The sequence below is a fragment of the Pituophis catenifer genome, unplaced genomic scaffold, assembly GCF_029215685.1.
Source record: "Pituophis catenifer annectens isolate HBS135680 unplaced genomic scaffold, rPitCat1.0.hap2 SCAF_2, whole genome shotgun sequence".
In the NCBI taxonomy this organism is placed as follows: domain Eukaryota; kingdom Metazoa; phylum Chordata; class Lepidosauria; order Squamata; family Colubridae; genus Pituophis; species Pituophis catenifer.
In genome coordinates this window covers 122,086,382-122,101,402 of record NW_027256882.1, presented here as the reverse complement: position 1 = coordinate 122,101,402, position 15,021 = coordinate 122,086,382, and the positions used below count along the sequence as shown (strand labels likewise).

The 15,021-nt window shown below is 37.8% G+C and overlaps 1 protein-coding gene across 1 annotated transcript; it reads left to right on the top strand.

Annotated features, from left to right (window-relative positions):
• The first annotated feature begins 2,561 nt into the window (after positions 1–2,561).
• CUNH19orf67 (chromosome unknown C19orf67 homolog) lies at positions 2,562–14,713 on the top strand. Its single transcript, XM_070934407.1, has 6 exons — positions 2,562–2,839; positions 5,769–5,913; positions 8,716–8,816; positions 9,482–9,667; positions 10,980–11,102; positions 14,539–14,713. Exons 1-6 carry the CDS (start codon positions 2,562–2,564, stop codon positions 14,711–14,713), a joined length of 1,008 nt encoding a protein of 335 aa, XP_070790508.1.
• The last annotated feature ends 308 nt before the right edge of the window (positions 14,714–15,021 follow it).

The window sequence follows — 15,021 nt, the reverse complement described above, 5'->3', positions numbered from 1 at the left end:
TTTAAATATGAGCAAACAAAACAATACAAGGGAGAAAATTGGCCACTGATGCAACATAGTAAATTTTGTTATTTTTCAAATTTTGGTTTCCAAATGGCACAAATCTTGCTGAATCTGTTGCCAAGGGCTATTTTTTTCTCCTTCATGTGTTCCTGTCTTTGTGCATTATCTTGAAGATAGTGAATTACAATTTCCTGAGAGAGCAAAGTTTAAGTAAACTAGTGTTTACCACTTTAAAAATAAAACACTATTATACATATCTTTGCCAAATCGAACTTTACTTTCATCCAAAATCTTATTAGGAACTTTAATTCAGTCACATAATTAGCAATAGTATTACAGGCAGTCCTTGACTTACGACTACAATTGAGCGCAAAATTTCTGTTGCTAAGTGAGACATTTATTAAATGAGTTTTGGCCCGTTATATTATCTTTCTTGCCACAAGTGTTAAGTGAATCCCTGCAGTTGTTAAGTTAATAACATGGTTGTTAAGTGAATCTGGTTTACCCATTGACTTTGCTTGTCAGGTGATCACATGATCCCGGGACATTGCAACTGTCAAATGAACCAGTTGCCAATAATTTGAACTTTGATCACATGACCATGGGGTTGCTACAATGGTTGTGTGAAAAATGGTTATAAGTCACTTTTTTTCAGGTCCGCTGTAACTTCAAAAGGTCACTAAACAAGTCAAATACTACTACTTGAATTTGCCATCCACTGTTCCCCAGAAGCTTGTTGTCTTCTTATCTTTCAGTATGAACCATGTTCATATTGTCCTAACTGTGGGTGTGTGGTTTGCAGAATGCTAGAGTGACTCACCTGTTGGATGCTCTACAATAGCCTAAAACCACATTTATACATCACACTTTAATTTCATGTGTATTATAATCCACTTTGCAAATCCTGTCTAGAGTTAATTCTGATTGTAATTAGTTTGAGTTGTTATTGTTGTTTGATCACAGAGTCAACAAAATGTTTAAACATGCTTTATGTTTAATTTTGGCAGATGTTTTGGCATTTTTATCTACCTATTGAGTACTTCCTAAGAACTACAACCTAGAATAGGTTTGATGGTGTTAAAGGTTATCATCAGGATGTAAGCTGTTCCAAGTAAAGCTCCCTTTTGCAATTGATTGATGGTGATTTTGTCAATGTTGATGGTATTCAAGTGGCAGGTGTTTTGAGATAGTACCTAAGGCACCTATTACTGTTGGTATTATCTGTGTTTCATTTGCCAGTTATTCTACATACCATATGTTTTCAGGTCTTTGCATTTTATTATTTTTTCTACTACTTTCACTTTTATTTTTCTGTCTCCAGATACTGCAATGTCTACTCACCAGATTTTTTTTCTTTCTTACCAAAAGTTAAGTCTGGGGTGTTATATGACAGATGCTTGTCTGTTTGAATTCTGAAGTCAGAGAGCATTTTAGCTTCTTCCTTTTCTATTACTTTGACCTCACCAGTTCTTGCTTACAGGCAAATGGTATTTCTGGTAGTTATTCTAATGCACCATTATTGCTACTTTGCCATGCTGTTTTTATAGTCAGTCTGTGCAATCTTCTTGCAGCAGCTAACTAGGTGGTCCATTGTTTCTTAAGCTTCTTTGCAGAAGCAGCATTTGCTATCTTGCTATATCTCAATTCTGGTTTTGTATTCATGTGTTCTTAAGGCTTGGCCTACTGCAGCCAGAATTAGTTCTTCTGTCACTTTCTTCAATTTTCCTGCTCTTAGCCATTGCCAGATCTATCTGCCTTGCCTATTTTTTTTTTAATGTACTGGTCATGTAATATTTTGCCTTGGCATATCTTTTTTCTAGTCTTCATTTGGTTAGTCATTCTTATAGGTCAGTTTGATCTCTCCAGTACCCAGTAAGCCTTCATGGTATACTAGCTGTAGTGCATCTTTTTCTCTGTTCTTCAGATATTTTTCCAATGTCTTTTTTTCTTCTTCAGTTGGCTGGTGTACACATTTTTTTTTCTTTTTACAACCCTGTAATCCCTTGATTTGGGGTGGAGTCAACCGAATGGAGCTGAGCATTTACTGGCTGGATGACCTTCCTGACACCTATGCGGAGTTCACAGCAGCTATTTTCTCTTTGTGCCCTGATAGAAAAACATCTCTCACTACTTTAGGATTGAACTCTCAATTTTCCAAGTAAAAGGCGAGAGTCTTCACCTCTAGGCCACTGCGTCACTCATCTGGATTACACATATATTTTAAAAAATTTGCCTAATAATAATTTGCATCACTTACTTTAAACCATTTGTACCCACATACTCTTTAAGGAATTTGCAATGTCAGGACTCTCCCAATTTTATTCACACATTGTGTGATAGGCTACATTGAATTACAGGTGTCAATAGTCATTCAGTGAACCTCAAACTCATGATCATAATACTGATCAATATACTTCAGTAACGAAAGGGCATGGGAAGGTAAAGTGGTTATTTTGAGATTTCCATTTTTATTTGGTAGCACTCTGGAGATATTTAAGCTGTCGATGTTTAGTTCCCTATCTTTTTCTTGGCAGATTGCCTGAAGCAGGTCATTGAAGATGGCCAGTAAGCAAGGGTACAGTTGTCTCTCAGATGGCTCTCTGGATATTCCAATATCTAGCCCTGAAGGCACCCCGAGTCTCAGTCCTCATAGTCCAGGACTGTGTCTTATATCTCCTCCAATTGCAGAATCTCACTGGCTGAGCAATGCTCAACCACAGCCTGAGACTCCATCAGAAATGAACATCACTTTAGAAAAGTTGCTTGCTCCAATAACTGAAAAATTGAAATATTTGCTGAAGAAAGCAGAGGACTTCCAGACTTACCTTCTATACAGGTGGGTTAAGATATGGAAATATTAGCAACCTTTTGACAGCACAATGCTGAAACTTGACTTTAATTATTTTAACATGGCCAAGGGTAATATAATATCTAAAGCAGCAGTGCCCAGCACATGTCAGCAGCAGCCAACCTTGGCTGATTTCAAAAATCTTAATGGGATTGTATAATACCTAGATAAAAGCCACCAGGAAATTCCACAGCTGTACAATTCTAGCAACTGAAAAGTTAAAATCAACATGAATGCAAAAGTACTTTCACCTTACCGATATTACCAAAGTGAACTATATGAACGTGACCATTAGGAGTTGAGCTCAACTTCAATGAGTTTTGAAGATATGTACAGGGGGATAATTAAATAAATTATTAAAAATTTCTGAAACCCAAATGTTAAAACAACAAAAATAAAATGGCTTTTTTATTCCTCTATCAAAAATTAAAGCTTAAAAGAACCATTTTGAGATGTGAAGGATTCCAATTCAGACTTCTGGGCTCGAATCTTTCTCTTGTAAAAGTGTGCATTTTGTCTCAAGCTTCAGGTGGTTGATCTTGGAATTTGGATAACGAATAAAATAGATCTCACAAAGTGAAATCTGGCTATGAAATGCTAAGGTTTCTATGGGCCTCTCACAATCAATAACAAGCAACCCAATAGAAAATCTGACAGATGCAAAGGCAAAAGACAAATGAAAATGAGCCAATCCACCCCAAAGAGGGAGCTAAAAGTTTGATATGCAGGACAGTGTTATAGGTGCTTTTGAATGATTACTAGTTGGATTTTTGCTTGGTTTCCCTCTATATCTTTGTCTTATTTACTATAGGTCTTATTTCTTGGCCAATACTTCTGTATTACTATTGCCATATCTATTTCCCCCATTAAGTTACTTCTATTCCAGTATTCTTAGTTCTACAGCTACACTTCTACCATATTACTTTGCACTTCTGTATAATATCAATCTTCTATTTCTATATCTCCATAGTACTACACAACTATATCCACCTATTGATGTAGTTCATATTTCTCTATTGCACTGCAATATTTTGGTTGTTCTTTTCAAGAGAGCTGCTGCTGTATTGGCAATAGTGCTGTCCTTCGAAGGAGTGGAAGGAAGGAGCACAACTGATTTCAATCTGCCCAGCAGCTCTTCCTCTTTCAGACAGGAAGGAGAAATGCAATAAGTCCCGAATGCTTTTTCTTTGTGTAGAGCTTGTTTCTGAAACAGCAATTTCTGACATTGTTTGAACATGGTTCATTTGCTAACTTCAGTAAATATGACTGATCAGAAGATCTTGGACTTCTTGTGAGCTTGTTCAGTATGCATTTCTTCCTCCATGATGTTTCTTTAATTTAATCCCCAGTTTATAATATAAGGATAAATCATCCTTTGCTGTAAACCAGTTTTGCACTTACTCCAACACTATCCAAGGGTAGCCTCAAGACACTTAAATTTCTGTCACCCATTAACTTGGAGGAGATCAGTGTCAGGGCATTTATTAATCCCATGTTTGGCTCTGGGACTAATTACCCTGGTTTAATTAGAGGAGATGAATCGTGGCTCCTCCTTGTTTGCAATATTCCGAAAAAGAAACGCGAAGGAAGGTTTCTAATAAAACTCATTTATTTGTTATAAAGAAAATAAAACACCTCACTAACTAAGAAAAGTTAATTGTTACATTTTTGAAAGTAATTCTTGCCGGCTATCTCAGCCGGACCTTTCTGGAAAGAGAACAAAGGAAAGAAGAGTGAAGAAGGAATGTGGGTGGATACGGAAACACGTAGCTTACTGATAAGAAGTTGGCAAGCTACGGAGAGTCTGACAGTCCAGAAATGATGAGCTCAGCTGGTAAATAAAAAAAAACGCAGTGACAATCAGGTCACAAACAGCAACAGTGAACCCAGGTAATAAAGGCAAGATACAGATTGGCAATGAAGGTAGCAAATTTCTTGCTGGTATACAGGGACATCCATGGGGGTAGGTAAAAAAAATCAAGATGGTGATGCAACCATGTAATCTAAGTCCTGTCTCTTTCTTATGTATCTGTCTCATATATTTTATAAAGGACTGGCTGACTTTAGTGACACTATTGTGACAGCTAACATAATTGTTTTGATAATCCCCTCCCCCCAACATGACAGCTGGTGTAGTCATGGACATTAAAAAGTACTTTAGCTCAACATAGGGAAAGGGCCTATGTCTTCAAAATTAATTAAGAAAATTAATTAAGAAAATTAATTAAGAAAAAATATCTGTATCTACCTTATGCCTGCTTTAGGTCAATCTGGTTGAAACTCAGATCTAACTCTGCTTTGTGTTTGGGCATCTGTCATGATTTGAATGTTTGGATTCTGATTGGTAATACAGAAGGGAACCCTTAATAATGCAACGTCATGCATTAGTTTTTACTTTGTCCCAGAGTCTTATTTTTAGACCCCTTCCTCAGAATAGGATAAATCATGAATTGAACGTGCTAAACTCTGTTTTTCTAAACATCTTAAATAATTATTGTTATAGTTATGGTTTGTTTCAAAGAGCAATATCAAAAAGGGCTGGAAGGCATTGAACAAGATAAGGCAGGAATTTAGATATGAAAGAGAATTTCTGAATTGTTTTTCCTATTAGGATAGTCTGTAAGGCATTGCACTCCTTGCTGATTCCTTGCTGATGCCAGTAGGCATCCTGGTGCCCAAAGGCAGCAATATGCATAGATTCTTCTACCAAGCTCTTTGCCATACCTCAGTTAAAAAGAGGAATCTTCCACATTTTAAACCCAGCCTGGAATTGTTGCTACGGTATTCCCTAAGGGCAGCATATATATGCCCCAAGTGTGCGTGTGTGTGTGTGTGTGCGCGCAGTAGCACTAGCAGATGTGTCACAGAATAGTGCTGAGCAGGGGCTCTCCTTGACGTAGTGCTCTCCTATTTTCAGCAGAGACAGAATGCAGAAGGAACAGTTTGCCAAAGCCATGCCCACCTTTTTGCAGATGTGCCAGCCATATTTCCACTATTTGGAATCAACAGCACGCAGCTGCACACCTTATTTAAGACCTCCACAGGAGCCAGTCCGGAAAAGAGTGAGTGTTTCCACTGGTCCTATTCCATCCAGTTAGATTGGGGGGTGGTGGAGCAAAGAGAACTACTCTGTTTGCATCTTCATGGAACTAACTCGAGAATGATAAGAGGGGAGGAGAAATAGGTTCCAGAATAGAAAAACTCTTCGAAGTTTTCTTTGAAATTTCTTTCTAAAGAAATTCTTATTTCTTTAGCTTGTGGAGGGTAATTGAGATTCATTCCAGACATTTTAGTTATACTGTGGCTATAATCAGATGCTTCTTGTGTGCAGGACCAAAATTACAATGTCATTTCAACTCTTATCTATCAAAGTATTATCATTTTTATCATTGTTCTACATTTGACTTTCACAAAAATATCTCTTACAAGTAAAAGAGACACAATCTCTATCTTAAGGAAACTATATAAATATATTAGAAGGGAACATTTTGAGATAAATTGGATAAAACAAAGAAAGTGACACTAAACCGAGTAGGTGGATGTAACAGGATAGTTGATAAACCTAATGTGTCACTTCTTCCCCAGTTTCCAATATTTCGAAAGTTATTTCACGGATACCTGCAATCATGTTCATATCTCCCAACCTCCAAGTGCTGAAAATGTGCAGAGATTACCATTTAGTGCTCTTTTCAGCCAATCAGTAGGCAAGTATAAAGAGCATTGTTCAATAAATGCCCCATCCCTTACATCGCTATGGGCCTTGGACTAACAAGAATCCTGCCCTATCCACTGCAACTGAAAAAGGAAATAATTTGCTACCATCCCTCCCCAAATCCATGTTTACTATGAGGGAAAGCAGTATTTAAGGAAGGTGATTTGTAAATATCCACATACACGTACACATCAAATAATTCTTTTTTACATTTGACAAAAGTCTCCAAAGATGGAATGATAGCAAATTTATATGGGGAATACAGGAAAGGGTAAATCTCAAGTTCCCACTGACTATTCAGAGCTGCAGCTTTTCTTTGAGTTTCTAAACAGAAAACAAAAACAAACCTATAGTGGAGCAGGGGTGGGACTTCTCTCTCAAAACCAAACATTACTGTTCAATGGTACAAATTTGGAGCTGGTTCTGAATCAGCTCAAACACTGTGTGAAAATGCTCTAGGTTAGATGGAGAAGGTTACACGTGTCTCTCAGTATGGGGGTGTTAGATTCCCAAATCTATAAAAGGACGATATACTCAGATGACCACAGAATAACATTCCCACAAAATGCACTGATTGTTTGCTCTTAGTTATTATTCAGCAAATAGCCTAATATTTAGGTGTCCTCCTTCATCATTTTCTTGATGCAGGAAGTCTACAGTTTCCTCTGAAACCTGCTAGATTTCTCACATCATTCACATCATCACTCAGGGTTTTGCAATGCTTCAGTTGTCCTTAAAGCTGATCTTTCTGTCTTTTCTTTTCTAGAGGAGTATTTTCTTACCATTTCTTCATCCCTCCCATTGTTGCTTTTCCCCCATGCCCCAGCAAGCCTTCCTCTTATCATTTCTGGGCTGCAGGGAGTCTACAGTATGGAAACACTTGCAAAGGGTGCTTCCTTATTCAAAGTACTGCTTGACAATGCCTATCTAGGTTCCCTGCTTCTTCCCTTTCAGAGGACAACTTTGAAATACTTGGCCAGGTTCTTGAGCAGCAAAAGAGAGAGAGAAAGAGAGAGAGAGAGAGGAGAGAGAGAGAGAGAGGGAGAGAGAAAGAAAGAAAGAGAAAGAAAGAAAGAAAGAAAGAAAGAAAGAAAGAAAGAAAGAAAGAAAGAAAGAAAGAAAGAAACCACTATAAAGGATTATCATCCTTTCTGAAAGAGAGGTGAAAGAGGAGTTTGGATTTACAAACCCTAAACCATGGCACGTGTTTCCTATCATTTAAAAAAAAAAAAATTATGGAAAAGACAGTGCCATGTCAAGATAACAATGCAAATAATACAACCCCAAAAAAATGGAAAAGAAAAGAAAACTTCAACTAAATTTCTACTTACATTAGCTTATTTACAAATTTTTCCATATTTTATCCATAATTTTATACATCTTTATTGTCCACACTTACCATGGCACATTCCGATAAGTAAGTTTCCTGTCATTTTTTTTTAACAGGAAATGCTCTAGGTTTCTCCACCTACAGCTGGACACAGAATTTAGCAACATGCCTATAGGATGACAAGAGTAGACATCCCTATACTAATCCAATGTCATTTGTTCCTCTATAAGCAGTAGGATGCTGCAAAAAATAGGCTTTTATTCACAGACTGGGTATTTGGATCATGATATCCTCCACTTGTAACCCGCCTCCTTTCTCCCACCACTTTTTTTTTCACTACAAAATTAATGGTTGGGAAGATAAGACAGAACAACTGCACAATGTCTTTTTGTTGGAAAGCTGTCCACTCTCACAATACTCAGACCTTGCCACCTAATTCAAGGTAAGCAATGGAAGCTCTGTGGCAGAACAGAAAAAGGAGGAGATACATTTCTTCCTCACTTCCCCCCCCTTTTTTTTTGTCAGTAGTGAACTGATTGTTGGTTGAAAGCTGTGCTTTTTCCTCTTGCTGAGAGGAAAGGAGGCAGTAAGAAATAACCCAGCCTTAGTGTTTCTCTTAGATTTCACATATGAGGAATTTGGCTGTAACACCACCACCATCCCCATGAGCCTCAAACCACATTTTAGCTAATGGAAGAACAGAACTGAGTTAGCAGAGCAAATATAGGGGATTAGCCTGGTCTCCAGAATTTGCCTGACATTGTTCAAGACCTTAGTTTTTAGCTTCCAATCTCAAAACATTTGTTCTTCCATTTGCCACAGCTTCTGGAAATTTCTCAGCAATTGGCTTGCCAGCTTGAGCAACTGGTGCTGATGTACGCTTCCTTCAGCTTTGTATCTCTTGAAGACACAGACCCATTCAGGTACAAAGCACTAATTAGGGAAAGGTTAGCTCTATGTACTTAGTGTGATTTATTTATTTATTTCAATTTGTATTACTGTCCATTTCACTTATGTGATTCTGGGCAGCATAGAAGTCAAAACAGCAACAACAAACATTCATATAAATAAAAATTAAAACAAATAAAAACTTTAAAACAAATTAGCCAATGCAAGATGATGCAAGGTTAGACAAAAATGTTTCAGAAGTGATCTTTGCTAATCATTCAAATGTGTAGAATTGGAGAAAATATTCTTCCAAATATAGCCAAGATTCGGCATGTGCCACAAAGCACACATTTATGGTGTATTTTTGCTCTCTCAAGTACTCCTAGACCTAGACTGTTAACAGACAGAAAATTGAGTAGCTTTTTAAAGTTTGCCTAAAGAGCCTTTAAAAAATGTCTAAATCTAGGATGATCCTATCCCATTTCCAGGAATACTGAAAGGAAGCCTAAGGTTCCATTCTGTTTTGATAACTTAGGTTCACATTGATAATTTTTCTTCAAAAGTTACTGATATATTTATTTTTGTGCAAGCAAGAGGAAATTGCTCTTGGTTTCGAATCTGCCCTGTTGTCTCAACTTTCTTCTTACTTGCATGCACAAATGTATCTGTCACTCTGTATTTGTCTCAAAATCTCAACCAGTGTATCATGTTTCTTCTGTGGGAAATTTTGGATGAATGAGACTCGGCAAGTTTCCATCTTTCGATACTGCATCTCAGCACCATACACAGCTGCTCATATTCCCCACAATCTTTATAAGAAGATGCGCTGGAATCTGGACATCTTGGAGGGGTCTGCTGCTCGGAATCAAACACTCCGGACAGAATAGTGAGTTGCTGGATATACTGAGGATATTTATTTTATTTAATTTTATTTATTAAGTTTATATGCTACCCGTCTCACTGATAGGGCCACTTTGGGTGGCTTGCAAACAGTAAAAAGATAAATATATAAGCAATTAAAGTTTTAAAAAGCTATATAAAAAGCTAGAACTAAGACGATGGACAGCCAAGGATGAGATCTGCATCTTACCCCATTAACTATCTCCAGTGGTGAACACCTCAAAGCCCCAAGCCAACTGGCAAAACCAGGTTTTGATCCCCTTCTGGAAGGCTTAAAGGGTGGGAGCAGTTCTTGCCTCCAATGGTAGAATGTGGGGGTCATAGCAGAAAAGACTCTTGAGTCCACCAGCTGGGATTCTTTAGCAGGTGGGTGTCAGCAATAGGCTCCTTCTGCTGGAGTGAATAGGGTAGGCAAGTCCCATTGGGGCAAGGTAGCTCCTCAGATACTCTGGACCCATGCTTTAAAGGTTAAAAACTAATACTTTGAATTGGACCTAGAAGCAAACTGCAGCTGATGCAACAGTGGTATTATAGGTGCCACTCTAGGGCCCCCAGAGCTATCTGCACTGCTGCATTCCAGACTAGCTGTAGCTTCCAAATAGTCTTTAAGGGTAGCCTCATGTGGAATGCATTACAGCAATCCAACCGAGAGGTGGCCAAGCATGAGTGACTTGCACAGGGCCTCATAATCCAGATAAAGGCGTGACTGATGCACAATATGAAGTTGTGCAAGGGTCCTTCTAGCCATGACTGCCATGTGCTCTTTGAGCAGAAGTCATGAGTCTAGGAGGAATACCCAGATTGTACACCAGGTCTATCTGGGAGAATGCAATCCTATCCAAAACTAACAATGATAAACAACCAGATCCCAAGGGTTCTTGAATCCATAGCACTCCATCTTACCAGAGTTCAGCGGTATAGCCTGTTGTCCCTCGTTCAGACTCCCACAGCCTCCATGCACTGCAAAAGGGAAGCCACAGCATCACTTGGATAATTGGGAATGGAGATGCAGAGCTGAGTTATCATCTGCATGCTGATATCGCATAATTTTGGATGATCTCATCCAGCAGTGAGCTATATGGGGAGAGTGGATGTGACCTGGCTAGACAGATCATTTAACAATCCATCTTCCTTTCCATACTTCTGGTGACGAAAGAATGGTGTCATTTGAAAGCTACTCCATGTTATATCAATGTAATTCTTTCTTTGGTCTTAACTAATGTTTATTTCTTGAGTTTGCCAGAGGCTGTTTGATCAGCCAACCACTTCACTGCTTCCATGCAATCTTTGTGTTGTAGCTACTTCCTATGCTTCCGTGATACAGGAGATGAAACAACTGTGAAAATGCAGAAGCTTTGGTCCATAGGACGCTGGGTGCCTATAGATCCTGACAATGAACACAGTTCTGATGTGCTATCCTGGTAGGTGTGCAGAACTAGACATAGGTCATTGACGTAATACTTATACAGACTGACTTAATGTAATGGTGTAATGGTTAAGGCATCAGGCTAGAAACTGGGACATTGTGAATTCTAGTCCCACTTTGAGCAACTGGATGATCTGGGTCAGTCACTTTCTCTAGCCCTAGGAAGGAAGCAATGGCAAATTATTTCTGGAAAACCTTGCCAAGAAAACTGCAGGAACTTGTCCAGGCAATCTCCAAAAATCTGATCTGATTAAATGGAAGGAAAAAATGCAAATAGTTTCTTAGTTGAAACTGTGGTTGAATTTGTTCATGTGATGTGAGATTAAGGAATTTTTATCATGCCTTCTGACTGCTAGTTGATGTTCATGGATGTGCTCTGCTAATCTGCCAGTATGTCCTACATAGTGGCTGTTACAGTCCTTACATTGTATTTTGTAGATGATTCTTGTTTTCATAAATTATGCTGCAACAGGTTGTCTGGTCAGGGACTTTTTGACAAAATTGCCTGAGTCTTCAGTCTGTTAGAAGATGTTGTCTAGGTGATCTGCCTCCTCTTACTGGCATACTGGGTAGCTGCAGTGTATTTATACTTATTTAAATAAGAGATAATTGCTTTGGGTTGTTGCTTTGGTAGAAGAATAGTTGGTTATTATTGGTAGTGTTTCAAAAGACTTTGTTAGACCTGCCCCAACATAGACATTTAGGAAAGAAAGACCCTGGACTTCATTTGATTGAAGTGATAGGTTCTTTTACTAAAGTTAAGTGGTTACAGCAAAAGTAAAACTAGATCTAAATATTCCCACAAAAAGGCTACACCTTTTCCCCTTTCCATGGCCCTCCCCCCCTTGACCAGTCCATCAGTGTCCAATAAGATGCCTTTATGATGTTTTGGGAATGGCTTGGAGCTTGGTGCCTCTCTGTGTACTTTCACATTCGCTTCCCAGGCCAGGTGTCCTTGGAGGATGGTTTATTCCGGTTTGGCACCTCTGGTTTTTGTCAATGTGTCTCCCCTCCTGCTTCTCCTTCCCAGCCCATATTTTACTATCCCAAATTCCTTCCCCCTCCCTTGCAATTTATGGCAGGATGCCAGCAAAGCTAAGAAGCTGGAGATGGCAGGCCTGACAGACTTAGGTTTCTAATTTGCCATCATTTTCTATGCTGATGAGGACAGCCAGGAAGGGTAATGTGTTATTATTTTCTTCTTCTCTTGTGATTTTTATTCCTTTGAATGTGTTGTTAATTGTCTCACGTAGCTTCTCCAATTGTTCATTTCTTATTAAGATGAAAGTTTTATCTAGATAACAGATCAATAATTTTGTTGTGTATCTCTATGTATATTATACACTTGCTCTGTCTTAGGTTGAATTATTTTGTTCTTTAATCTAGCATTGTTTTCTTTTGAATATCAGTGTTCATCACAATGATGGGAACAGATCCTATCAACTTGGGAAGGTTGGTTCAACTGGGATTGAATTAAAGGTGTTCTGCATGTAGTTCATACCCTATGACAATAATGGAGTTTGGTGGTCCAAACTCCATTATGGTCATAATTTGTGACTATCATAAAGTTAGCCATCCATGTGACTAACCTGATTTTAGAACACTTTTTGCAGTGGTTATTAGTGAATGCTGTAGTTGTTAAGTAAACCAGTTGTTCGCTATGGATGAGTTTTTGTTGAAAACCAGAAGTAAATGCTGGTTTTTGGCAACCACTTCATAAAACACAGTCATATGACTATGGGACACTGCAAATGGCCATAAATGTGGTCAGGTTGCCAAGTGCTGGAAATGTGGTTACATAAATGTGTGTTCGGGTGGCCATTAGGTTGTAAGTATCTCAAGGGAGATCCAGCATAACTTCAAATGGTCACTGATTGACCAGTTGTAAGTTGAAGACTACCTATATGAACAATGACCTCTTCTTTTGCAGAGATATCCAAAGACTGCTATGCATTTGCACTGAAATAATTGAGGTCCTAATCATTGATGGAAAAATAAAGTTTTGTATCCTCTAAAGTAATTGTGATGCTGCAGCATCATCACTTCTATCACTAACTTAATTCACATAAAACTTTCCTTAGGTATTCAAATACATTATTTCCAATCTCCAATAATTTTCTTAAAGGATACATTTGATAAAACTACATAATACTGTACACTAGTCACTCATGTATTCGTGAACCGCACTTGAAAGTAGAATAGACAGACCATCATTCCATCATTGGAATGCTCCATCATTGCTACTTGCCCTTGGTAGCTATATTCCTACCAAGATTATGTTCAGAAACAGTATTTAACTGTATATTTATTACTGCTTCCAAATTTGTTAAAGGAACACACATATATATTTATCTGTGATTTATACGTATTAAAATGATACTTGAAACAGTTTGCATTATCTTTGGCATCAATAAACATTCTAATGGGAAATTATGAATAAGAATTCCACACTGGAAATTTAGAGTATTGCACATCACAACACTATTGCAATTTTATCTAAAACAGTTTCCTATTTATATAATGTGGGATGTAGTTGAAGTGCGTGGGATAAAATTGATTCTGTGTATGAGTGTGTGCTGTAACTTCCCACTCATTTTTATTGTGGTAAAAACAAATGTAGATGATGCCATCTGCTTGATTCAATATTATGATTGAATTCAATACTGGGACTGGTGACTGATAGTCAACAATATGCCCTTTCTGAAAAATATATACAAAGAAGCACTTCTGAAGATTCAAACGCAAAATGTAAAAAGAAAAATACTGACTATATACCTATCTCTGGGAAAAGATAGTTTTATAATAGATACCTGATGTTTCCAGACAACACTTTTATTCTATAGATATTCTGTTGCCTCCAAAATGATGGTAATCTTCCAAGTGTAAACCGCCCATGCTTTCTATCTTATTTTTCCATTATTATTCCACTTACTTAAAAATAAAAAAAACGGGAATATTGTGTTAGTACAACTGTCAAGAACAGCCAGCCATCTGAAAATACTGATATGGAAGAAATTCACACATTCGTTTCAGTTCATTTGCCCTGTCTCTTGCTTTTCCAATTTCTTTGAATTTTGAGGCATCGTGTTTTAAACATAAATACAAAAATAAGACAGTCTGCTCATCCAAAATATCTTGTATTAGAAAAAAAATGAGAAAATAGAACAGAACAAATGTATGCTTGAAAATACAATGTAAACTGATTTTCATCTGAATATATTCACCTTTTGAGAAGACAAATATGCAACATAACTTAGTGCCAGATAATACATTTATGCAAGTATACTTGCCATGTACTTCTAAAGTATTCTACAGGAATGCCCTAAGAATGCCTAATTATTAAACAAAGGAACATGATCTCCAGAGCACTTACCTGGGTAGGATAGAGGCTATAATGATCATCTCTGACTTCTCCCTTTTTCTTCACACAGGGTGTTGTGTCACCAACCCACAGGTGATTACCAGCAGCTCCTAACAATTGGATTTGAGGAACCTTCCCACACCTTAGCTACAGACCTCTTAGTGCAGATGCTAAACGCTCAGAGTTCTGGTCTTCTTAATCGTGAATCATCCTGCTGGATGGGCCCAGGAGAACAGGTGCAGTAAAATGTACATCACCTTCGTGTATACCACAATGTGTAATTCATGTATATGCTTGCTGCACAACATCACCAGGACTGCACCATCAGCATCACCGATAGCACATTATCAAGAGCACTATTCCAGATGCCAGTGTTTTGACACCACAGTCAAAAGAGTGTAAGTGTTTTGTATTACAAGTATGAAAATTTTAGATTTTGGCAACTTTGACGTAGAAAAAAAACATTACTTTTATTTCACATCCCATTTTAATTGCCTTAGATATATTTCTGAAACTGTCTAGGAAAGATTTGAGAGAATTTGTTTTAATTTAT